The sequence below is a fragment of the Heterodontus francisci genome, chromosome 42 (genome assembly GCF_036365525.1).
Source record: "Heterodontus francisci isolate sHetFra1 chromosome 42, sHetFra1.hap1, whole genome shotgun sequence".
NCBI classification, from domain to species: domain Eukaryota; kingdom Metazoa; phylum Chordata; class Chondrichthyes; order Heterodontiformes; family Heterodontidae; genus Heterodontus; species Heterodontus francisci.
Genome location: NC_090412.1, coordinates 16,936,109 through 16,962,710, shown reverse-complemented (window position 1 = coordinate 16,962,710; position 26,602 = coordinate 16,936,109). Strand labels below are relative to the sequence as shown.

The window sequence follows — 26,602 nt, the reverse complement described above, 5'->3', positions numbered from 1 at the left end:
AGCCACTTGTAAATCCATTTTCTATTTCTGAAAAAAATAAAACTATCAAATGTCTGTATAAATCTGTTAAATTTTTACTAGGCAGTCTAAGTTTGTGGCATTTATATGTCATTAAATTGCCATTTTGAAACACATCTAGAAAAATTTAATGGCAAATGGAATTCCACATTAAACAGCATTTCCCTGGCCTGCAACCTCTACTACTGAGAAGGGCATGAGAAGCAACATCATGGAAATATATACATCTGCAAGTCACAAAGTCAATACCATGCCATCTAGGACATCTGTTATCATTGCTTCATCATCACTGGCTTAAAATCCAACAATTCCCTGGCTCATACTGTCATTGAAGTACCTTCATCAGAGGAACTACATAAGAGGCAGTCCATCACCCATCTTTGCAGGGCAACCAGGGATAGATAATAAATGCAGTCTTGCCACTGTTGCCCACATTGAGAATATAATGGTCTCGGGTGCATCAATTGAGATTCTCAGTGAGACATTAATTAAAGAGAACATTAGACCTCGAACCAGGACTGAAGAATCTGGCCAGTTTAGGTGTTGACAAAAGATAGCAACAACTATAGTACTCAAAAAAAAAAACGTTTTTTCTAAATCTAGCAATTTCGTTACAAAAGTCATGTCCAAATAAAGCAAGTGAGATAAGGTTTGTCTCCCTTTTGTAAAGTCATGCACTTTTTGTTCAGACGGTACTTACAAATTAACAATTACCAAATTTTATATGTGGTGTGGTAATGTCACTGGACTAGTAATCTAGAGCCCCAGGCCTATGTCTTTTGGGGACATGGGTTCAATTCCCACCATGGCAGCTGGTGGAATTTGAATTCAATTACTGAATAAAAATATGGAATTGAAAACTAGTCTCAGTAAGGGTGCCATGAAGCTATCATTGGTGGTTGTTTAAAAACCCATCTGGTTCACTAATGTCCTTTAGGGAAGGAAATCTGCTGTTCTTACCTGGTCTGGCCTACATGTGACTCCAGACCCACAGCAATGTGGTTGACTCTTAACTGCCCTCTGAAATGGCCTATGCAAGTCACTCAGTTCAAGGACAATTAGATGGCTTTGCCAACGAATCAAAAAACACCTCATTGCATTGCTCACAATCGGTTCGTGAATATATAGTATTTTTCTACAAAGTAACAACAAAGTTGATTCTTCAGTAACTTTACAAATCCACGTAGTGGCCAGTGTGTGCCATTACAGTGTGACAGTTGACATAGCAAAATCGAATGGCAAGTGTTGCCAGAAAAACCTGACCTAAAAATCATGACAACTGTAAGTTATATGTAGAATTAAGCGGATAAATGGAAAGGTTTGCGCAGCATTGTAATCCAATCGCTGAGTTTTGCTCCGGAAGCGTCACTCCCACACGTGCATTGACAGTGTGTTGGTGCGGTTTGTGCGCTTTTGTTGGCTAAGGGTGATTTGGAGACGGTCCCTGCCCCGCTGTGAGGCGGAGGGGACGGTTCGGCCTCCGGGAGAGAGCTGCTGCTGCTCGGGGTTGTGCAGGGGCTAAGCGAGCGCGAGCGGGGGCGAGGGCCAGGCTTCGGCCATCGAGTGAGAAGCCGCCGGCTGCAGGAGCTGGCGGGACCGGCTGGAGGCCTATGAGCTGCCGAGCGGCGCAGGCCGCCCTCCGGGTCCGACAGAGCTTCGACTTCGGCAACCGCGACCTGGCCAAATGGTTCCCCGGACACATGGCGAAAGGTGCGGGGGGTCGGTGGGTGTGTGCATTGCCCCAGGCCAGGCTCCACTGGTCAGAGGACGTCCATCAAAATGGAGCTTCAGCTGCTCCTGGGGTTTAAAGTCAGTCAGTGGGTCTGGACAGAAGTTTGATGTTCAGTCTGAATAAACACTCGAATTTTGACCACCGGGGGTAGGGCGGAGGGATTTGAAAGCTAGGATGAGAATTTTAAAATCAAAGCGTTGCTTGAGCAGGAGCCAGTGTGGGTCATGGAGCACAGGGGGTGATGGATGAATGGGACTTGGTGTGAGTTAAGACACAAGCAGCAGAGTTTTAGATGACCTCAAGTTGATGGAGGGTAGAATGTGGAAGGCCGGCTAGGCAAGCGTTGGAAAAGTCAAGTCCCGAGGTAACAAAGGCACGGATGAAGATTTCAGCAGCTGATGAACTTTATAAATCACTGGTTAGGCCTCAGCTGGAGTCTTGTGAACAATTCAGGGCAGCACACTGAAGGAAAGATGTAAAGGCCTCAGAAAGGGTACAGAGGAGGTTTACCAGAATGTCACCAAGGATGAGGGACTTGCAGTGATGAGAGAGGTCGAAAAGGTTAGGATTGTTCTCCTTGGAACGGAGAAGGTTAAGAGGTGACCTAGTAGAGGTTTTCAAGGTGATAGTTTTTGTAATTAGGGACAGAATATTTTCTCTGACTATTGGATCAATAACTGGAGGTCATAAATTCAAAATTTTTCAAAAAGGATCCAATGGGGAGATGATGAAAAATCTTCTCACTCAGTTGTTGGGATCTCAAACGCTATACCTGAAAAGGTGGTGGAAGCTGATTTCATAGAAATTTTTTTTAAAGGAGTTGGACACGTGAGAATGAGCAATTTACAGGATTATGTATAAAAAGATGGGATGTGGGACTAAGCACGGATGCTATTTCAAAGAGCCAGCACATCAGCTACATGCTGAAGTCCTGGTGTGGGGCTTGAACCCACAATCATCCAAGCCAAAGGTGAGATTGAGGCAAGCCATCAAGTGTACATGTTGCATAAGAAGGTCTTACCGATATCTATCCAAATTGTAATTTGCCTATTGCAGCACTTCTGTGCTTTAACTTACACTGCAGTGCTCCCACTTTATGCTATTTATATCATGTACACTCCTATGAGGTCTCTCGTGTCACATCTTGAGAATGTTCATGAAATTTTAGTTTGAACAAGTACACTAAGTTTGAATCTAGACCCCAATGTTATATAAATGATTGTCATCTGTGATTAGTTTTGTTGTATCTCCCTCTGAAAAATAAATGACATTTTGGTCAATATCACTTCTGACATTTCATCATTGTTAGCAGTTGTTATTAATCTGACAGTGGTAGTAAAGTTTTTAAATTCAGACATTAAATTGGAGTCAAGATCTGCTAAATAGCTCAGTTGTCATGATTTTAAAATGCCACTTATAGTATTTGATGTGTGCTGTCACTTTAAAACGAAATTGAATAATTGCATATATTTAAATGGGTTTGCAAATTCATGGTCCTATTATTTTTCTCATTGAAACTTACTAAATTCTTTAAGGGGTAGGCCATTTAAGACTGAGGTGAGGAGAAAGTTCTTCACTCAGAGGGTGGTGAATCTTTGGAATTCTCTACTCCAGAGGGCTGTGGAAGCTCAATCATTGATTGGAAAGGCCAGGGTTGTTTAGAACAGAGGAGGCTGAGAGGTGGCTTAATTGAGGTGTACAAAATTATGAGGGGCCTAGATCGAGTAGATAGAAAGTATGTGTTTCCGCTAGTGGAGAGGTCAATTACCAGGGTCACAGATTTAAGGGGATTGGTAGTAGAATTAGAGGGGACATGAGGAAAACTTTTTCACCCGGAGTGTGGAGGATGTCTGGAAGTCACTGCCTGGATCGGTGGTGGAGGCAGAAATCCTCAACTCATTTAAAAGGGACCTGGACCTGCACCTGAAGTGCTGTAACCTGCAAGGTTACGGACCAGGTGCTGGAAGGTGGGATTAGAATGGGTGGCTAGTTTTTTCAGACAGCGCAGATAGAATGGGCTGAATGGCCTCTTTCTGTACCATAACTTCTCTATGGTTCTATGTTCAAGACAGATAGGTATCTGGATACTAATGAGATCAAGGGATATGGGGATAGTGCGGGAAAGTGGCATCGAGGTAGTTGATCAGCCACGATCTAATTGAATGGCAGAGCAGGCTTGATGGGCTGAATGGCCAACTGCTGCTCCTATGTTACTTCATCTTGACAGCTCTGATGTAAAGTCATAGTCATAGAGTCATACAGCACTGAAACAGGCCCTTCGGCCCACCGAGTCTGTGCCGACCGTCAACCACCCATTTATACTAATCCTATATTAATCCCATATTCCCTACCACATCCCCACAATTCTCCTACCACCTACCTACACTAGGGGCAATTTACAATGGCCAATTTACCTATCAACCTGCAAGTCTTTGGCTGTGGGAGGAAACCAGAGCACCTGGCGAAAACCCACACGGTAACAGGGAGAACTTGCAAACTCTGCACAGGCAGTACCCGGAACTGAACCCGGGTCGCTGGAGCTGTGAGGCTGCAGTGCTAGCCACTGTGCCACCCCATATAGTTTAACTGACAATGATAGTCAGGAAATATTAGTTTAAATAGGAATGTCAGACAAGTCTGAAGCCAGCAAGTGTCATTGAGTGATAGTCACTTATGTTTTTAAAAAGGCGATGCACAACATTTTGGCTTATAGTCAGTTTATAGACAAATGATCACAGCTCCATAGGTGTAAATGGGTGCGCAGGCTATGTCACTGTTACATGTCACAGTTACGTATCCCGTGTCAACAACTATTGAGTCTCTGTGTTTGACGTGTTCGGCACCTCCCTGTCACCCAAAATCACAAAAGCTGCTGTGCTGTCTAATTGCAGGCTTCCTTACATGATTGGCAGCTAAAGAACCCGTCTGTGAAACATTGCATCAACACACCTTTCATTGAATCTGTCTTAAGATTTGCTTGAGCCCTGTGATATCAGTCAAATGCCTTGTCTAAAACTAAAAGGCGACGAGCAGTTTGCATATTGCTAATGTGGATCTCCACTGCCAAAACGTTAATTACCCTCAGAAATCTAAAAAAAAACTAGACAGCAATAAAATAAGAGTTTGCAATCCCTCTGAAAGTGAGGACAGAGGTATAAATATCAGTGTTGCTCAAACTGCCTCAAAATGTTGACGTACTAACTTCCAAAAAACAGTGCTAGCTACTGAAAAGAATACAGTGCCATTATTGCAGAACATATGAGTCAACAGCACACAGAAACATGGTGAAATCTAATGACGCATGGACAGAAATAAGCATGCCAGTTGGCTCCCTAAAGTCCAGACACCCCAGTTTTAACACCTCTGTTCTTAGGCTAATGTATTTCGGAGACAGCGCTCGGTCTCTGTCACAGTAACATGTCTGCATAACTGTTCCTTGCAAAAAATGGAAGATTAACCAGGCTTCATGGAAGCTCCTGTGGATTTTGACTATTTAGTGACAACATTGTGCTATAATAGCGTGTACATCTATTAAAATCCATTAGTAATAACAACACTGCAAGCAGGCAATCCAGTTAGGTAGTTGACACCAGTGAGTCATCATCTGCAAAAATATAAAGGCTCCGTCCATATGTTTGGGCTTTTCTTTATTAGGTGTCACACATCTTTATTACGTCATCAATCAAGTGTCCTTAATCACATGAATTAAGTCTACAGTCACTTGTGTCACTGGCCGCACACTTGCTCATTGTGACCTTTCTGCTGTTAATTTTCCTTTTGCTAGCCTGTTGAGTTTTGTGTGGTCTGCTCAGGTTGACCTGAAAATAATGTATCATTCTTCAGCTTTCTTGTATCTTGCTTATTTTTTTTATAATCGTAGCTTTATTGCTTAGCTCCTTATATTGTCATAGCCTAGTTGATGTACGTCTATTTCCTGGAAGATCAGTTATAATATGAGGGCATGACTGTAACAGGGTTTTAAATATCTCCCAGCCATAGCACTGTTAAACATCTCCACTGAACTTATTTGAATTTTTGTTTCAACATTTTTTTGTTTGAATATCATAATTCGTTTGAAGTTTGGGCAATGTTTCAATTATTCAATGAAACAAATGCCTTGGTGCCAGGCACAAAACAGTTCCCCATGGAGTTTTTAATCATCATTCTTAGCCTGTCAGTGTCACTGGCAAGACTGCCATTTATTCCCAGTTAAGGTGGTGGTGCAGTCTTGAGCTGCTGCAGTCTGTGTGGTGAAGGTGTTCCCACGCTACTGTTGAGTAGGGAGTTCCAGGATTTTGACCCAGCGACAGTGAATTCATGAAGTGTGGCTTAGAGGGGAATTTTGAAATGGTGGTATTCCCCAGAATCTGCTGCCCTTGTTCTTCTCAGTGTGGGAGTTTGTGGCTTTGGGAGGTGCTGCTGAAGAAGCTTTGGCAACTTGTTGCAATGGATCCTGCAGATGGAATGTACACTGCAGTCATGGTGTGCTGGTTGTGGAGGGAGTGGATGCTTAAGCTAGTGGATGTGGTCTTTAGCTTCTTAAGACCATAGGTCTTGAAATTGAATTATTTGAACCCCGTGAAGTCCGTGTATGAATGTCTGTTGACCTGTCACTGGATTTGTACATTTTTCTGTGACAAGTGGAAAATAAAGCTCCTTCTCTTCTGCCTCAGTGTGTCTCAGAAAAGCACATTTACTGCCCCAGTGTGAATACCTCCCATTATCCATGCCAGCCATTCTTGTGGCCTCTGAGTGAGTATGCTGGCTTGTGCCCAATTGTGGGGACCTCTGTGCTGTGTACTCATCCCACTAGTTGCTGGGTTAAGGTTGCCAAACACATTGCACATTGGATCTTGACAGGATTAGCAGAGGAGGCTTCCTTCCAGCAGCCTGGGCCAGATCGAAGTTCAGATCTCATGTGATTTTGCTTGAATTGCTTACTGTAGCATTTTACTCATCCCTTAATAAGGCATTTAAAGTCAAAAATTTTAAATCTGTTAGTGATTTTTTTTTCCTTTGATATATTATTACACATTTCTGTAACTATTCTTGGCTGAAAGGGCTGCCTTGTTTATCGCAGGCCAGGCTACGCTGACAGGCTTCCATCCAGAAGGTGGTTGAGAGCAACTGTGGTAACCAACCCCTTTAACTGGTGTGGTTAAGGTAAAAAAGCAGGAAAACCCCTTCAAAACTTACCCCCACATGCTGTGAAAGAAGTGCTTTCCTTGACCATGTACCCAATAACTGCGTTTGGGAACCAATTTGCCAATAATGGGGAAACAGGTTGATTCTTTTTACTTTACAGAACTACACACCGTAACCTGAAGCCTGTTTCTGTTATATTTTACTCTAGGACTTAAAAAGATGCAAGCCAGTCTGAAAAAAGTGGATTGTATTATTGAAGTTCATGATGCCAGGATATCCTTTTTGACTACTTTTTTCAACGATTTATCCCAAAATCTACTTGGGTACTTAAGCGTCTGGAAAATTAAGTATTTGCAATTAAAAGTGGCAGTGTAATTAACTGATACTTTAATATACAGAATGGATCAATTATTTAGCTGATCTACACAAAATATACTTGCTTCACATTATCTTTGGCCCAATTTGTTTAGCCCACTATCAGCCCCGTGGTAAAATTAGAATGAGGGGCAAGCTCAGCAAGGCTTCACTCCTGGTGTGCAGTCATCCTGGAATGCAAACTTAACCCCCAGCTGCTTTTCTCTGCCTTAGGTCACCTTAAATCCCTCTCTCCTGCCTCCTCCACCCTCACCTCCGACAAGAAGTGTGAGAAGATCATGAACTTCTTTGTCACTAAGGTTGACACCATCTGTTCATCTGCCTCTGCTGTCTCCCTCCCTTCCCCTAGCGCACCAACCCAGACTTCCTCTACTCTCATTTTTCACTCGTGCCTCTCCCATTTCCCCGATGCCTTCTCTGAGCTCATCTTGTCCATGAGACCCACCTCCTGTTCCCTTGACCCTATTCCCACTAAACTGCTGACCATACAACTTCCCTGTGTTAGCTGATATTACAACAACAGCATATAAATGAGTTGTTGTTGATATTGTTAATGGTTCTCTCTCCTCGGGTACTGTTTCCCCCTCTGCTTCAAACCTGTGTCATTACCTCTCTCAAAAATAAACCTCTGACCTTTCAGAATATTGCCCCATCTTCTACCTTTCATTCCTTTCCAAAGTCCTCAAACGTGTCATCGCGCCCACCCCGCCCCCCCCCCCCCAAATCCATGCCTATCTTTCCCAGAACTCCATGTTCAAATCCCTTCAATCGAGTTTCTGCCCCGCTACAGTACTGAAACGGCTCTTACCAAAGTCATAACTGACATCCTATGTGGCCTTTGACGTGGTTGACCACACCATCCTCCTCCAAAGTCTCTCCACCAGCTGGGTAAGAGTGCATTTGCCTGGTTCCATTTTTATTTTATTTTATTTTTATTTAGAGATACAGCGCTGAAACAGGCCATTCGGCCCACCGAGTCTGTGCCGACCAGCAACCACTGACCCTACAGTAATCCCATATTCCCTATCACCTCCCTACACTAGGGGCAATTTACAATGGCCAATTTACCTATCACCTGCAAGTCTTTGGATGTGGGAGGAAACCGGAGCACCTGGCAAAAACCCACGCAGACACAGGGAGAACTTGCAAACTCCGCACAGGCAGTACCCAGAATCGAACCCGGGTCCCTGGAGCTGTGAGGCTGCAGTGCTAACCACTGGGCCGCCCCTTTACCTATTCAGTTGTGGCCAGAAAATCACCTGCAGTGGCTTCTCTTCCTGTTGTTCCCCTAAGAATCTATACTTAACTCCCCCTCCTATTTCTTATTTACACAATACCACTCAGTGACATCTTCCAGATAAAAGTGTCATGTTCCATACATACTCTGACAACACCAAGCTCTACCTCACCACCACCCATTTCATTCCATCTCTAAATTGCTGCACTGCTTGTGCAGCACCTAATACTGGATAAGCAGAAATTTCTTCCTACTAAGTATTTGCAAGAACAAAGTTATTGCTTTTGACCCCACCGCAAACTCTGTTCCAGAGTCACTAACTCCATCCCGCTTCCCTGGCAATTGTCTGAGACTAAACCATTCTGTTCACAACCTTGGTGTCATATTTGACCCTGAGCTGAGCTACTGACCACATTATCCGCATCATCACTAAGGCTGCCTGTTTCCACCTCAGTAACATCGCCCAACTCCGCCCCTACCTCTGTTCATCTGCTTCTGAAAGCCTCATCCATGCCTTTGTTACTTCTAGACTTAACAATTCCAGTGCCCTCCTGGCTGGCCACCTAATGTTCACCCTCCATAAACTTAACCTCGTTCAAAACTTTGCTGCCCGTATCATAACTCGCACCAAGTTCCATTCACCCATCGCCCATGTGCTCACTGACCTACACTGGCTCCCCGTTAAGCAGTGCCTCAATTTTAAACCTTCACCCTTATTCTCAAGTCCCTCTATGGCCTCACCCCTTCTTATCTCTGTAATCTCCTTCAGCCCTACAACCCTCCAAGATATTCTCTCTCTTTAGATAGTGTGTGTCACACAGCTTCAAAGTTTTATTGAAAAGGAAGACTTGTGATTCATCACAGAAACATCTCAATAACTTATTTTGAACTGTATGCCTGATGTTATGTAGACCAATGTGGCAGCTATTTTGCGTATACCAAGATCCCACAGAATACTAACTAGATAGTTGAGGAAACTTTATTGTTGAAGACATGGAAAATTCCCTGGCTCCTCTTCAATTAGTGCCACAAGATTTTTAATATCCACTTGATCAGGCATAATCCAGAGTGCCGCACAACCTCAGTGAAGCTTATTTAATGTGCTGGGTTCCAGGAGAGAGGCTTGAAGCCATGACTACCTGAAGCAGAGCTGAGAGTGCTACTAACTCAGCCAAGCTTGTACAAAAACCTTTGATATTAGCTTTTACCAATTCTCTCCCTGCCCCCTCCTTATCTGGACATTGGTTCTTTGCCAAGTACAGTTCCACAGGTGCCCTCTTGTACGTCACCCAAAGGCTTGTTGTGGAAGAGGCTTGATAATGTTGGCAAGCTATTTAGCCATTGACACTGCTACCACAATCCTGGCTGAGATCAGTTTACTCAACGAAAGCCATGGATGGAGTCTCGGAACTTCCCAATCTGTATGAAATCCACTGGGAGATTTCCCCTATGGAAGTTAGAAATCAGTGATTTGGATATTCCAGTATCACCAGAGAGACAATTTGAATGGATTACAATTGTCACACTTTTTTAAAGGTGTCTGCAGAAAAAAGGTTAATACAGTTCATGATGACTTTAATTAAAGTTTTAGTTTCCTCGTGGCTATAAAACATATTTCTATACATAACAATCCTTGACTATCAATATTACATTCCTTTATCTGGACGTAACCCTGTGTTTCAGGAGACCTTGAGTGTCAGACCACACCTACTGGTACTAAACAAAATGGATTTAGCTGATCTAACAAATGAACAGGTATAACAAGCTGCGTTGCAGATTGCACTAACTACACTTTTTCCATGTGATAATTGTATTTCTAATTGGGGGGAAATTGTAAGAGAAATTTGTGGTGACTCACGTCTGATTTTTGCTTGCTCCCTACGGAACGGTCCACAACTGTGATGGTTTGACATTGACCTCCTGAAATTGGAAATTTGCCATGTGTGCATCAACCCAAACCATGGCACTCTATGATGCAGTCCCCTTACTCTGCCACCTTGCTGCACTTACTATTTCCAATTGAGCTACAAGAAGCTGGCCGCAGCACTACAGGTTACATGGAGAATACCGAAAGGCTGTCAGTGCATAACTCAATGCTGATCTAATCACAGGGCCCATAATCTACAGTTCTGCAGCTCTGCAACAAGATTGTATTTACTAAAACACAATATCGTAGCATTAATGTAATGTGAAAATTCTCAAACTTGTTGAAAATAGAGTTAGCTTTGTCATCATTCTGTTAATAGTGTAGGATCTCATGGACGATAAGATTTGAGATGAACCGTGCCCTGGATATATTGGATGATGACTATTTTCTTCTGGATTCCAGAATCAAATGCAACTTATAGAATGGGAGCCAAGTCTTCCTTTCTGAAAGAATTGTCAATAAAAGTAAGACAGATAGACTTGCGTTTATATAACGACTATCAGGTCCTCAGGATGTCCTAAAATGCTTTATAACCAACAGAGTATTTTTGAAGTGTAGTCTCTTTTGTAGGAAAAATCCCTGAGTCCCCAGCAGAGCACAACTGCAGATGTGAACACTGTATTTGGTGGTCTTAGTTTTGAGAAGCATTGCATTGTGTGTTGGAGATTAAAAGTTAGCATTTGACTGAAGCCAGATATAAGTATGACCACGCATTAGCGATGCTATGAATCATTTTTCCACCGTATTCTTTACGATTATTTAACATTCACAAGGAGATCATTCTCTGTTTATTATGTAGCAAATCCTGAGACAGTTGGAACAACAAGGAATCCAAAATGTCCTCTTCACAGATTGCTTACGGGAGAGGGATGTACACGTAAAGAAAGTAAGTTCTGAACCTGCAATTGAAAGGATGGGCAGAGCTGGATAATCTGCCGGGGTGCCATTCTGCTAGCTCCCTGGCGGTCAGTCCCTCCTCCAGGATTTTACCTCTGGAAGTGATGCTGGCCATTAAGGATATCCACCCAAATATGGAATGACAGCCAGTGTTACTATGGCCATTCATTCAACAGTGATTACCCTCTTGAACCCTGCTTCATTTAAAAGCTTAACCTAAAACTTGACCTCCCTTAACTGACCTGGAGATGGCCTTTGCTCCCTCCTCCCATGCTGAACTACCTGTGGCAGCCAAGCATCCTGCCCAAGCCCACCATATTGGCCAGTGTCAGCACTGGGAGAAACAGGTAACTGGAAATCTCGCCCCCATTGCAGATATGGCAGTATTCCAGCAAAGTGGAAAATCCCAGCTGCTGAAACTAACTTTGCATATGACATCCTTGTAGTCTGTATTTGCACAACAGAGCTACACTTTTTAACACTGGTGGCACTTTTAGCTGCAGATTCCAAATGCACCTCAAATTTCATAATGAAACAGACAAGATTTCTTGTCAGTTGAATTGGTTTGTTCAGTAAAGAAAACAGGTTCTGTTTTACCACTGTTCCCTGACTTTCGAGAAGGTCAGATGGATAACATGGAATTCTACTGTCTGCTTGCACCATTCTGTTGGAAAAACATAACCCTGTCCATAGATATTTCACAGTGTGTGCAGCATTCCAATCACCGCTGTTTCTCCACGGTGAAATTCCTACCATATATAAAAGAAAAGCTGATGGGAAAGTTACAGTCGTACAAACTGCAAAGTATTCTAATGGATTGCCTGTTCCCTTTTTAAACTTTAAATTAAAAGGCAGTGTTGTACTGGTCTTTGTATTCTGTTACAAAGCTGAACGAATGCAATGCCTACTCCTGAGGCAGTCTTGTCCCTGTCCCCAAACAGTGAACAGATGTTGCCTTGACTGTAGTTACTCTGCGATTCTTGCTTTGCAGTAACCGAGAACGTGCAATATGACAGCGTTTGAATTATCAAATCGTCGCAGGCAAATACAAACTACAGGTTATCCTAAGAGATGTTGCCAGGATTATTTTATTACAGCCTATAAATAACTTTGCCAAAAACAGAAATCCCCAAGTAGAGTTTATATATTATACAAAAAAGCAACCACACAGGAGTGTCATATTTGTATCAGTTACTTTTCCATTATAGGAAACTGATTGCCTGTTACTCCTATACCAAGTCACTGTCCAGCCAGAATAGTTTCAGACTGCCAGGCTCACAGATTATTATTTTATTAAGAATAGAGTTCACAGGTAGCAACAAAAGGAATACTTTGCCCAAAACCCATCCAAGTGCCTGAGTATGTTTTTGTGAGCCACATTTGAAACATCCATGTAACACCCTTTGATATTTAGCAGGGCAGCAGAAAGAGTGTTGTTTCATCAGAATTAAAAGTAATTTCCCTAAGATGTATTACCTGTTTAGGGTTTTACCTTATTAATTGGTGCTTTTGGATTTTTGGCAGATTGTTCCTACTGTTACAGAGCTCATTCGGAAAAGCGACCGGTTTCATAGAGCAGAGGTAAGCAGCTTGAGTCGTTACTGTTTATCATATGCATTCAGTGGCTTAATGTCAGAACGTCCAGCTCACGTGTGTGCTGCATGTAACAAACTCACGCGCAAGCTGTTGCACATAACCCACGTGATTCTGAATCACAGAGGGTACAGACAACAGTACATGTGTGTTCAGGGACATGGAAGTCGCCAGAGAGCTGCAGGAGTAGTGGTGGATGGTGGGGAATGTTCCTGCTAAACTGTGCAGAGCCTGGAAAGTGCAACACAGGCCTTGATCCATGTTAAATACCACTCGTTCACTGCCATGCAAAAAAAATTTAAAGGTGTCATGCACAACAGCAAAATATTAAAGGGAACATTCAGCAGGCCTGCAAAACATATCGTGTGAGGTGGAACCTATAGACACATATAGAATGCAGTTCCTAATCATGTACTAAGGAAATAAATTCTTCCCCCAATTCAACCATGGCTTGTAAGTGACCAAAATCTGAAATGACCATCAATTTCCTGTGCATAGATGTAAAAATACATCGACTTTCTTAGAATTGTGATTGAAATTCCCTGTTCATCACACTGATCTACTTGTAGATTGATGAGTCTCTGTGTGCACTGCTATTCAGTAGAAACATTCTGATTGGTGTTCTTTTAAACCAAGAAAGCAGGACATAAGTTTAAAAGAGTGAGAAATAGGTTTTATAACAGCTGTTAAGAACAGTAATAAATTTTTAGAAAAGTTTACTAGTCAGGGCAATGGATGCAAAATCATTAGGGAGATTGAGAATGAGGTCAAATGCTATAATAAACTTGGAATACTCGAGGGAATTGGCTTTTCTCATGATAGTTATAAATTCTAAATATTTAATCAATCAGGTCACCATTGTGTTGGATTTCTGTACTAACTAGTAAGTTTAAGTTACATTGATAGAACATCTAGTATGTGCAAGCACGATCGTTTAGAATTAGGGTGCAGTCAGTCATTTAGAACACCTGGTAATGAGAAATATTGTCATTTTGTCTTGTTTCCCTATAGAACCTGGAGTATTGCTTGATGGTAATCGGTGTACCAAACGTTGGGAAGTCGTCCCTCATTAATGCCATGCGAAGAATGTATTTAAAGAAGGGTGTGGTATATTTCTCCAAGCTTCTTGCATATGGCATATAACTGTCTGATTATGTGCAGAAATTACTGTTGACAACAGCGCTCACTGAATCTGCTGTCTGACTATATGCATGTGAAGCTGTAGGCCTGTGTTTTCTTTTTGATTTGCTGAGTTATTTTCAAGAATTCATCACAGATTTGAGTGAACAATAGGGTCTGAGGCTAAGTGAATGCTATGGGTTAAAGACCCAGGGCCACACTGCATAAGGCAATGTCCAGCCTCCAGTGGGGAACTGCACTCTCAAGGATTGTGGGTTGGAGAATTGGAGCTACAGTGTTGTGGCCCTGTCTTTGACTTAAACTCCCTTTAGGTATGGCTCCCCTGCTAGAGACATAGAACTTGCCCTATAATAGTTGGCCTCAAAAGTGCAACATGGTTGAAAGTTAGCCAGCCAGTGATTTTTTTTTTTTGGAAACATTATTGGACATTTCTTTTTATAATGATGTTTTCTCTCTCCTGTTTCTTGGGGCTTGTGTGAAACATTATCCTCAGCAGGTAACATGGGCAGCATGCACACATACCATTTTGAAATGTCCGCTATGACAGTGTCCCAGGATGACTGTTCCGTTTACCTGGCCCTCTGTTTAACACCTCTGCCTGAAGTGTGGTGACTTTCCAGCATGCAGCTTCTCCTGATCACTGAGTGGGATCGTTTTCCCAGACCTCCAGTAATGCTGCTACCAAACCAACCACTTGGAGTTGTTCCAGTGGTCTGAACTGTCGCGCCTAGACTTTTTTTTTAAACCCTTGTCATCTGGGAAAGCACCAGATCGCTCACTGTAGCTCACCCTCCTCCCCTCACCACAGACCTTCCTTCCTTCCAACCACATATTCATGCCATCACCAACACTGCCTGTTTCCACCTCTAACATCGCCTGTTCAGCCTCCTACCCCTACTCATTCATGCCTTAGACTTGGCTATTTCAGTGCTCCTGGCTGGCCTTTCATCTTTGATCCCCCATAATCTTGAGCTCATCCAAAACTCTACTGCCCGTATCCAGACACACACCAAGTCCCGTTCACCCATCACCCCTGTGTTCACTGACCTGCATCAGCTTCTGTTCCAGAAACACCTCAAATATAAAATTTTCATATCGTTCCATGGCCTCGCCCTCCCTATCTCTGTAACCTCCACCAGCCTTATGACCCTCCCAGATCTTTGCACTCCAATTCTGACCCCTTGCACATCCCCTATTTTAATAACTCCTCAATTGATAGCCATGCCTTAAGCTGTCGAGGCCCTAAACTCTGGAAATCCCTCCCTAAACCTTTCCTCTCTCTCCTCTTTAAAGATACTCCTTAAGACCTACCTCTTTTGATTCAGCTTTGGTCACCTGCCCTAATAGCTCTGTATGTGTCTCCGTGCCAAATTTTCTGTGATAATGCTCCTGTGAAATGCCTTGGGACATCTTATTATTTTAAATGCGCAAAATAAATGTAAGTTGTTGTTGAAGACATGGCTGATGTTCGACGTGCCCTTTGTTGTGCCTTTCATTATTTATATTCTAATGATGCTTCTGCTTTCACAGGCAGCAGAGTTGCTCAGCATTGGCTAATTGTTTTTCATGGGTTTTTTTTTAAGGCAAAGCCTCCAGGGTTGGTGGGGAACCAGGGGTGACCAGAGCCGTCCTCACAAAGATTCAGGTAAATGTAAACGAAGTGTTGAAAATAATTTTACTTGCAGCCGATATTTTGGAGGCTCCCTTTGTTCCTATGTAAGTACAGGACACTTGATAAGGTGTTGTCAGATATAATTTGCAATCTACAAATACCCTGGCCTGATTACTGGAGTAGTTAGTGAGTCATGGTCAATGCCACAAGTAAGGATATAAATTATATCAAAAAAATTGAACTGGACCAGCCACATAAGTACTGTGGCTACAAGAGTAGATCAGAGGCTGGGAATTCTATGGCAAGTAATTCACCTCCTGACTCCCCAAAGCCTGTCCCCCATTTACAAGGCACAAGTCAGGAGTGTGATGGAATGCTCTCCACTTGCCTGGATGGGTGCAACTCCAACAACACTCAAGAAGCTCAACACTATCAAGGACAAAGCAGCCCACTTGATAAGTACTCCATCCACCACCTTCAACATTCACTCCCTTCGCCACTGACACACAGTGGCAGCAGTGTGTACCATCTACAAGATGCACTGTAACAACTCACCAAGACTTCTTCCACAGCTCCTCCCAAACCCGTGACCTCTACCATCTAGAAGGACAAGGGCAACAGACGCATGGGAACACTACCACCTCCAAACCTCACACCATCCTGACTTGGAACTATATCGCTGTTCCTTCACTGTCGCTGGGTCAAAATCTTGGAACTCCCTTCCTAACAGCACTGTGGGTGTACCTACCCCACATGGACTGCAGCGGTTCAAAAAGGCAACTCACCACCACCTTCTCGAAGGCAATTAGGGATGGACATAAATGCTGGCCTAACCAGCGACACCCACATCCCATGTATGAATAAAATAAAAATTGTGAGCAGCCATCATCTATTATGTTTATACAATGCATTGAGTAAGTAATTAAAACTAAATAGGTAAGTTACATATGAACATTCATTTCAAATGTTATTGATCGTATATTGCAGGTGATTTTCACAGTGCCAGCTTCCTGAACTGCAAAAAATATCTGATGGAGATGATATATATCACATAGGCTATAATTCTTTCTCTTGCATTTGAATGTTTTTGTCTCTCTCTACTAAGAGAGTAGGCAATATTGCCACCACAGATTTACAAATGAGAATACTGTTTGTTTCCCCCACCTGTAGTAGATAGTCTGTGTGCGATAGCTAGGCTGAGGATTAAACTTATCGTACACAATAGTATGATGTAATGCAATATTGCCAGGATGCAGTGGTGTTGTCATTGAAGTGTAAGTTGAATGGTCCCTGCCTCTAAAACTGGTTCTGTAAAGAAAATCACACTATTTGTTCAAACTCTACTTTCATTTCTGATCTGTTGAACATTGACATTTTAGTTTGCAGTAACTCTAGAGAGTTTTCCTGGTTCAGTTTAAATGATTATGCCTCGTGTATTTTGGACACAGGTTTATCCTATTTCATTCAGGATGTGTAAGCTTTTCAGTATTGCCATCAAAAAAACACCCAATTCTATATTCAGTATTGTTTGAGCAGTGTGCTATACTAAAGACCTGTGCAGCCTGCAAGTCACATCTGGCTTGCTTGGCTCCTATTCCAAATCTGTGCACTATAGTTTGGCCAAAACTGATTTCAATTGTAGTTGACAGGAATTTGGAAGGGAGAGAAATGTGAGACAAGAAAGAGAAAAAGAATCCCATTTATTCTTAATCAAGCAAAAGTCTCTTTCAACTCATAGTGGGGTAGGGCAGTTGCGACTGTGCAATACAAATATATTCATGTAAATAGGTGCCCTGTCTGCACACAGCCTTTTGTGATATAATTAACAGATTGGGCGTGTAGCTGACTTCAGCTGGTGAAAGCATCATTGGCAACCTTGGCTGTATCTTCAATATTCCCACTGACAGCCGGAAATACAGTGCGAGAGCACTGAAGAATTAATCATCAATCATACAGAAAAACAAAAGATTTATGTGTGATATCTGTGGTGCAAAGATTTTTGTGCATGAATGGAATTCTGTATATCAAAATGCTGGACAGGACTGAAATGATTATGGTGGCAAAGTCTTGCTGCTATAATCTGAGAGAGATTCTTGTGCAGCTGGCTATGTCATGTTAATTGTACTGATTCATAGAGCTAATTGAATACAGAAACAATTTTGAGTATCAAAAGAAAATGATTGTTGCTACGCTCCAACTGAATATTTCATGCTCAAATGTATTTTAAACATCTATCTATCCACTCAAGAAGAGAGATTAAATTTGTAACATTTACGAAAGAAAGCAGTATTTTCTGATAAAGCCATCAGCCGTCAGTTCAATATAAGAACTGACAGCTCTGTTAAAACTTGGGAATCTAAATTGCACCTTAGAGTTTGTAAGCACTAAACTATAGTCTTGTTATGCAAGTGGCTGTCAAAGCATTTGGCATTCAGCCAGACTGCATCAGGCTCAAAATTCAGGACTGACTGATTCTTCTTCTACTTTTCTATTCCTCTTCTGCCAACAGCTCAGATTGCACAGGTCTCACACAGCAATTGGAACCGAATTCATTAGATTAGTTAAGATCTCTCTCCAGCAAACCTTGTTTTTTTTTATAGATCTTCTCAGTTGCCACCGGTGTGGCTAGCGCGGTAAATGTATGACCTGATGTGCAGTCCGATTCAAGGCAGTCATATTGTGGTGCATGCCTTGGAGATTTGACCATCATGGTGCCCCTTCTTGCTGAAATCATGATGCCAGTACTTTGCAAGTGTTAGAGAGGAAGATTCTCTTTGTCGCAAGGTCACGTGGACACTGGTTGCACAATTTGGACATAAATGTAGGAGTGCTGAACGCTTGGGATGCTCTCCTGAGAGCTAGGCAATGGTATGAAAGCAGCTTAAAACCCACTTGCTTCCAGTTGGGTGAATTTTTAAAGGCTGGCATTGGATACCAAACAAAAAATTAGGTCTTCACCTTAGAGAAGAAAAATGGGAACCACCACTCTATTAGTGTTCATATTGGAAAAGACTGAAGTCAGATCATTGATTTTTTTTGAAATGAGAAAGATTGTGTAATGCATATATAGGGTTCATTTATAAATGAATTGACATAAAGTGAGATTGAGACCTCTGGTGGTAGTAGGAAGTTTTGTATATTCTCCTTTTTGCAAAATTTAACACTTTCAGAGCTCTAAACCTTCCCCTCCCCTCCTGCCACCACCCGAAATTCTTCATTCTTGTCCCATGAAGTATGTAAGCAGAGCTCCCATAGCTGTACAAGATCCACCAGCAGGAATCAACCACCATCTTTACAGTTCCATTTTAAAAACCAGGAACAATATTAAGTTATTTACCAAAATAATCAATGTTAATGATGGCAGGTTGCAAGGAAATGTGTGATGTAGCTGAGAGCTTGTGCAGGGAGTTTGGAGAGGGTACTGAGGCTGGCAGTGATGAGACGCTGTCATCCACAGCTAAAGCTGAGTTAGTTAGTTCCCTTAAGCTAGCTGTCTGATTCATTTGACACCTACAAGAGATCAAGTCACTGTTTCAATGAAGGCAGAAGCTCTGTAAGCATTCAACCTGCACTCTTTTTATATGCTGGAGTACTGTCTACTGCACTGTAACTGATGTGTATCATTGGTATAGTTTTCAGCAAAAATTAAGCCTTTAGTATCAAAGTGAACTCCTTGATTCCTGAAATCCCTTGCTGTAGGTAACCTTTACTATTAAAGCAATTTTGGGAGTATGATTTACCAACAGATAAAAGAATGCTGTGTTTTTAATGTTTATTATTGGTTAGTGTTGACCCTATTCTGCCAGCCAGTTGTGGTCATGTAGAAGTTCTCAAACAGTTCTATTATTTAGTTTACCCTTGAGCCAGTTTTTGTGGTGAAATGGCCATGCTTGAAGCTGCCACGGTCACCCCCGCCCTTTAGTGCTCACTGCAGTTCATTAGCGAATTCTTGAAAGAAGAAAATGTTTTTACAAGTAACTTTGTTGTTGAGGCCTATAAGAATTGACAGTAGATAAAAATCACTGATGGTATTATATCATGAAGACGTGGAGAGGAGTGGGCCTCTTTAATTTGCCCAGTCATTATGGAACAGCTTCCTAAAGTAAAGGTTTATGCCAGTAAATGGATGCGTCATTGTAATGGCCTCTCCTGAAGAACAGCTAAAAATTTCAGTTTGCTGTGGCCTGATTTTTGATCAGTCTGTGCTATTAATAGTTCCTTTGGATTGCATTCCTATCTTTTCAGCCCAAAAATGAAGTGTGCATTGTCACACAGGCAGCAGCTAGAGATTCAACGCCCTCGAATGTAGGCCAAGTTTTTTTTTGTCACCTTTCCTTGCCCTTCAGTAAGGGAATGACAAGTGTTTATCAATGCATGTTTCCACAGGTCTGCGAGAGACCCCTCATATATTTATTAGATACTCCTGGCGTCTTTTCTCCACACGTAGAAAGCTTGGAAGTTGGCATGAAGCTGGCACTGTGTGGTAAGTTCTGTGTTCTGCCCATGTATTTTTGTTAACTGGAGCCTGTATAAAATAGTTAACATTATTATGGAAATAATTGTGAATTACTAACTCTTATGAAGTTAATATATTAAAAGTGCACACAGGGAAGTGTTTTTATTCAGCATTGGGCTTGTACAGTAACTAGTGAAATTCCATTAGCCTTCAAGGGACTAAAAGCTAAAACCATGTTTTGCAGACAGAACAATGTTAAACCCCCAGTGTGTTAGCCATAGAGTGATATAACACAATTTCAACTCCATGTTTCCAAAACTCATAATCTTACTGTGCCAATGGAGACAAAAATTAATTCCCCATAGAAAGGGAGTGTAATTTAGGAGCAGGAGTAGGCCACTTGACCCTGCTCTATTATTTAACAAGATCATGGCTGATCTGATTGTAACCTCAACAGCTTATCCCAGGTTCCCCATCTCCTGCTGGCAGAAGCTGAGGAACAGGTCACTTTTCTATCTTGGGACCAGGGAATGGTGTAGGCAGGGACCCAAGACAAAGTAAAGGAATATTAGATAATAAATAAAAACAGAAAGTGCTGGAAATACTCAGCAGGTCTGGCAGCATCTTTGGAAAGAGAAGCAGAGTTAATGTTGCAGGTCAGTAACCTTTCATCAGAATATTCGGATGGAAAAACTTTTCTGTGCACATAATGTTCTGTACCCATTGTTCTGTTCCAAAAAAAAGCCTCCAGGCTAAGATCCTGGACTTAGCAACTAAACAATCTATGCTTTAAAATAATGTGCAGTAACAATGATATGTACAGTTGAACCATTGCATGCAGTAGGTTGGATTGAAACAAAAAGAATTACATAGGACCAAATCCATAACTAAGAAAAATAACTACAGTAAAGTTATTAAAATATGGGAAGAGCTTGTTCACAAATAGATTCTCATCAGACTTCCATACAAATGGCAGTCATTGTAAATAACATCCTCAAACATAAACCCCCATGTAACCCTTAATTCCCTGATTATTCTTAACAAGTTAGAGCTATTTGCTAATTAGCTTTAACCGTATAAGTTAGTCTAATGTAATCCTTCACAGCCACATAAATTTAGACAATTTTGGTTGCTTTCTGTAACTTTGTCAACGACCATATCTCCTGGCGTAAATACATCATCTCTTGCAATAATGAGAAAATATTTGCCACTGGATGACAATTCCAAGTCTTTGGGTAATTAAACAGATCATCGTTTAATTCCAGACATAACTGAATGACTCGTTATCCATTGCTAAAGTAGCTGTGGAGTCAGTATTATCAATATATTCCTCTGAACAACTGTCACAACTTGTGCTGTAAAACCTCGCGTTTAAAAGCATCTTGGAACTAAAATGTGTCTGCAACTGAAGTATGAGAGTATGTTTGACAAGGCAATAATATAAAACTACTCTTCAATTGTATTTTTATACACAGTGAACATCTCAATACATCAAAGTAAAATGCCACAGCAAACACTCAAAGTATAGCACTGGACATTACAATAAAGGTTTATGAAGAGTTGAAAATCATGGTCCTTGTAACTCAAAAAGGCATATGTCACATTCCTGTCCTTAACTCTTAGTGGCTATAACTCTAAAGTTGCAATATACCAAATTTCTTCCTCCCATTTCCAATCGAAAGCTGAGCTCAGTGGTAGCACCCTTGCTGCCATCTGGATGATTTTGGGTCCAAACACCACTCTAGAGACTTGAACACTTTTTCAGTGCTGTACTGAGGGAATGCTGCACTGCCAGAAGTACCATCTTTCAGATGAGCCGTTAAACCGAAGGTCCTTTTTGCCCTATCAGGTGGACGTAAAAGATCCCATGGTACTATTCGAAGAAGAGCAGGGGAGTTTTCCTAGTGGTTAACCAATATTTATCCCTCGATCAACAGCACCAAGGAAAATTACCGGGTGATTCATCTCATTGCTGTTTTTGGGATCTTGCTGTGTTTAGTGTGGCTACATTTTTAAAGTAATTTATTGGCAGTGAACTGCTATGGGATGTCACGAGAATTTGAAAAGTGCTATATAAATGTAAATGTTCTTCCGTATTTTCCACAGGAACTATATTGGACCATTTAGTAGGAGAAGAAGTAATTGCAGATTACCTACTTTTCACACTCAATAAACAGCAGAAGTTCAAGTAAGAATAGTTTCACAACCTTTGATTCATCATAAAAGTTCATCTCAGGTCTGAATATTGCATTTGCACATAGCCTGGATGGCAAGGTTTTGTTTTATAATATACTCTTGGCAATAAGTGTCCTGGAATAGTTACGTTTAACTTAGGATAAACACTACGTTTAGATCATTTCTCTTTGGATGATCAAACCATTGATCGGTATTCGCGTCATTTATTTATAAGATTCTACGTCCCTTTCTTTGGCTCAAATCTGGGTATCCACCTTGATTGACAGGGCAGGTAGAAATGCAAGGAGGTATAGAACTCGGTGCATTGATGCTTGTGTCTTTAGTCATTTGAAAATGTGCAAAAGTGCCCTATTTTAATTTTCCTTCCTCTGGAAAATAATTCTTTTTGCAGCTGTTTAGATGTCCCAGCACAGACAAACCTCAGCATGTGAGGATTTGCAAAATGTAATGACTGTCTTCATGCTGTCCATTTTTCTGATTTTATTTTTCATCATCCAGATCACGATAACTGTGAACCACTTTTCCTGCATAATTGCACTGGAATTTTGCATGCAATATCGACATCTGTATTTTTCATTGGTGACCTTTAATGATTTATGTGCACAGATAAACAGAGCAGTCATAAGGATGCGACGATTTACCTCAGCTCTTCTGGGTTAAGCAGAGGAAAATTGTTCAGGTTTCCTGTTTCTAGCCACTATTCATGTCATCCCTGTTGGGAGTGCATGTGTGCATCATCTGGTTAAGACAGGATTGAGCTTGCCTTTGATGTCTCCATTGTGGAATAGTCCGCCAACACTTCCTGTCAAAACTGATACGTTACACAAAAAACTATTATTTACCAGTGTCCAGGAAACCATACCTAACAAGGAATCCAAAACTTTACCACGCACACCCTATCTCATATCACGTCCTACTCCTCCAAAACTTTACCACGCACACCCTATCTCATATCACGTCCTACTCCTCCAAAACTTTACCACGCACACCCTATCCCATATCACGTCCTACTCGTTTATCACCACCGACCTCACTAGCCTTCTCTGGCTCCTTGTTTTCCAGAAAATATGAATTGAAAAATCCTCTTCCTTGTTTATAAATTCCTGCTTGGCTTTGCTCTCCTCTATTCTGCAACCTCCTCCAACTGTTTATCCCAGTTATCCTTCCCACCTGCCTCCCGATCCACATTTGGTGGCAGAGCCTTCAGCCATCACATCCCTGCACTCTGGAATTCACTTCGCAGACTCCTCTGTCTTACTATTACTTCCCTATCCTTGATTGACTTGATTTTGGCCATCTCTCCTAACACTTCTCCCTGTACAGTACTCATTCTTCACACTTTATGGAGAAATTTGGACATTAATGTTGCTGTGTAAGTACACATTGTTGGTGCATTCTGGAGTGAAGAGAAAATTGGTAAGGGAGGGAAGAGAAAAAAAACACATATAGCAACTTCCACGGCCTCCATTCATCCCAAGGCACTTCACAGCCAATGAAGTGCTTTTGAAATGCAGTCGTGGTTGTAATACAGGGAAACGTGGCAACCAATTGTTACCCAGCAAGCTCCCATAAACAGCAGTGAGATAAACAACCAAGTGTTCTGTTTTAATTGATGTTGGTTGAGCAATAAATGTTGGAAGTGTTCTGCTGCTCTTCAAATAGTGCTATTGGATCTTTTGCATCTACCTAAAAAGGCAGGTGCAGCCCTGGTTTATCATCTCATCCAAATGACGGAGACCTCCAGCGGGCCAGCACTCCCTCAGTACTGAAGTGTCGCCCTAGATCTTGTGATCAAGCATGTGGGGCTTGAGCCCCTGACCTCCTGCCTCAGACTGAACCAAGGCGGACACTAAAAGAAAGCAATCTTGCGTTCATTAGTTATTTGCCAAATAAATAACAGTCTGGTTTTGATTTAGATCACTCAATAAGGTGCTGTGTCTTTCTTTCAGTTATGTTGAGCGATACCAGCTGGGAGAGCCCTGTGATGATCTACAGACCGTACTCAAAAAAATAGCCGTAAAATTAGGCAAGACACAGAAAGTAAAAGCCATCACTGGTGTTGGTAAGTGGTGAATTGTGCTTTACAGTTACTCACTGAAATTAAATACAATTTTTTTATTTTAAAAATTGTTACTGTAAATAGAATGCTCAATAAATAACCATGAATCACGATTATCCCAACCGAGTGAAAGCAACACTTAACTCACTTAAAATATCACAGGGTCAGTGGTCCTCACTGCATTATCTGCTATACATTGTGATAGTTCTATATATTTGCATGTGTTATGGGTCTAATTAAAAGCATGCATATTTTATCAAGTTGAGTAATAAATCACATTTGGTATTATTGACTGAAATACCAGAATGTACTGCTGCCTCTTCATTATTGATGCAATGTGTGATTAGCTTCTAATGGCATTTGATTGAAATTATACAAGATTGGGTTAAAACAACTGTCATTGCTGCAATTTCTAGGTGATGTGAATATTCTCATGCCAAACTACAGTGCAGCTGCATATGACTTTATCCGAACGTTCCGGAAAGGAGAACTGGGGAAGGTTATGCTGGACTGAAGTTAACGCTACTAATCTTAAAAAGCTGATGAGCAGGAAACCTTGCCAGAGATTTGGGATGACCTGTGGTGCGTTACGGAAAGGGTCCGCATCAGGGTAAATGTGAGCAGTGTTTAAGTCCCTTTAACACAATCGCAATTGTCAAGTGACATGAAGTGCTAATTTTAAAAATGAAAGCTGCCTAGCTGATGAACATGCCGGGCATGACTGCTGTCATATTTAAAATTCAAGGGACGTGCTATCGGTAAGGTTCAACATAAAGACCAAATCAAGTGGGAGACTCTTGTACAAATACCAAATGGTTGCAACAAAAAAGAGCTGAATAATAAATCCATCACAGCACTACACAGCTTCCATTTCAGATCAGGGAAAAATTGTGATTCATGTTAGCTAAAAATATATCTGGTCCCTGCATGTCACTGAGCAGTTCTAACTGAGTCTTCCTATTAAACTAAGTTAAATGTGAAAGTTTCACATCTGCTACCTTTTAGTCAAAGTTAAATTTTTTTGCACATTATTTGAACAGCAAATGATGATGGTATCACTGGGAGAACTGATATTGAGGAATTACTGAACTGCAGTAGTGTGCCCTGATACATTGTAATGGTGGTATTTATGCTATGCATGTTAATTCAGTACTTTAGGCTCAGTTATATTTGTCATGTTGGCTTTAGCATTCATTATTTTTAAAAGTTATTTAATTCCATCCTTTGTAACAATTTTTTTTAAGAAAAAAGTTTCTGATGAGAATATGCTCTCTAATTATAGTTGATTTTCTTTGTTGTTTTTCAGCCAAGATGAATTATGGCTTGCTATGTTGAACAATCAGTGCCTTGATTTTTGAAAAGATTAAAGATTTGAGTTTCCATTCACACATCCAACCTGGCCACTTATTTGTGTATGTCCTCTGTATGACAGACCCAAATGCACTCTGCATTGACCCAGATTCACTCTGCATTCACTGGAATCAGTTGTGTTGTTCCTGTTTCATTGTACCGATTTCAGTAGCATTCGATTGTCCTGGTTAATGGTTATATCCAGCAACTGCTCAATCTGTTCTACTAAGTCATCTTGTACAGTTGAATCTGGCATTGTGCCACATGCATTTCGATGTGTTCATCTAGCCTAGGTGTAGCAGCTATATTCATTTAAATTAATATACAAAACAGAGCTAACACTACATTAAGTAGCTTAATGCATCTAGTTTCTGAATTTATCTTAGAATATCAGTGCAAGTCCAAATGATGTGTAACTTGGCTGTGGCAGCTAGAAGGTATGCATTACCTTTGGAAAAATGGCACATGGATACTCTCGAGTTAGTCAGTCAGCAAAGAGGCTCTCCACAGGGCACTTGCACTGCTACATATCATCATCCTTGCTCTTATTCTCTTTCCAGATTGTGATTTTTTTTCAATGCATTTGATTCGGACTTTAATAAATTTGAAACAAATGATGATTGTGGTGATACTATATGTAGCACAAGGCAACCTAAATCCAATCCATATTTGTGTAATAAAAACAAGAAATGCTGGAAATACTCAGCAGGTCTGGCAGCATCAGTGGAAAGAGAAGCAGAGTTAACATTTCAGGTCAGTGAGACCCTTCATCAGAACTCCTTAGTAGAAACAAACTAAAATAAAATAAACAAATAAAAATGGAAAAATGCTCTGAAATTATTGAATTCAGTGTTCAGCCTGACAG

The 26,602-nt window shown here is 41.3% G+C and overlaps 2 protein-coding genes across 2 annotated transcripts in view; both read left to right on the top strand.

Annotated features, from left to right (window-relative positions):
* The window catches only part of paox (polyamine oxidase), a 29,142-nt gene extending 18,968 nt beyond the window's left edge, over nt 1–10,174 (top strand). The window contains exons 7-8 of the mRNA XM_068020642.1: nt 7,104–7,170; nt 10,160–10,174. Coding sequence (XP_067876743.1) covers nt 7,104–7,130 — 27 coding nt within the window. The 3' untranslated portion in view covers nt 7,131–7,170; nt 10,160–10,174. The remainder of the gene's footprint in view (nt 1–7,103; nt 7,171–10,159) is intronic.
* mtg1 (mitochondrial ribosome-associated GTPase 1) lies at nt 1,393–26,565 on the top strand. The gene is made up of 11 exons (XM_068020665.1): nt 1,393–1,728; nt 7,104–7,170; nt 10,160–10,262; nt 11,234–11,320; nt 12,856–12,912; nt 13,936–14,026; nt 15,648–15,709; nt 20,063–20,159; nt 22,239–22,320; nt 24,278–24,390; nt 24,804–26,565. The coding sequence occupies exons 1-11, from the start codon at nt 1,629–1,631 to the stop codon at nt 24,899–24,901; spliced, it is 957 nt and encodes a 318-aa protein (XP_067876766.1). The 5' UTR covers nt 1,393–1,628; the 3' UTR covers nt 24,902–26,565.
* Nucleotides 26,566–26,602: the final 37 nt, after the last annotated feature.

Excerpts from the sequence above, each read along its gene's own strand:
- mtg1 (XM_068020665.1), top strand. The coding sequence starts at position 1,629 with ATGAGCTGCCGAGCGGCGCAGGCCGCCCTCCGGGTCCGACAGAGCTTC. Across the intron at positions 12,913-13,935 it reads ACCGGTTTCATAGAGCAGAG|AACCTGGAGTATTGCTTGAT; the intron begins GTAAGCAGCTTG and ends GTTTCCCTATAG. Across the intron at positions 20,160-22,238 it reads CATGAAGCTGGCACTGTGTG|GAACTATATTGGACCATTTA; the intron begins GTAAGTTCTGTG and ends TATTTTCCACAG.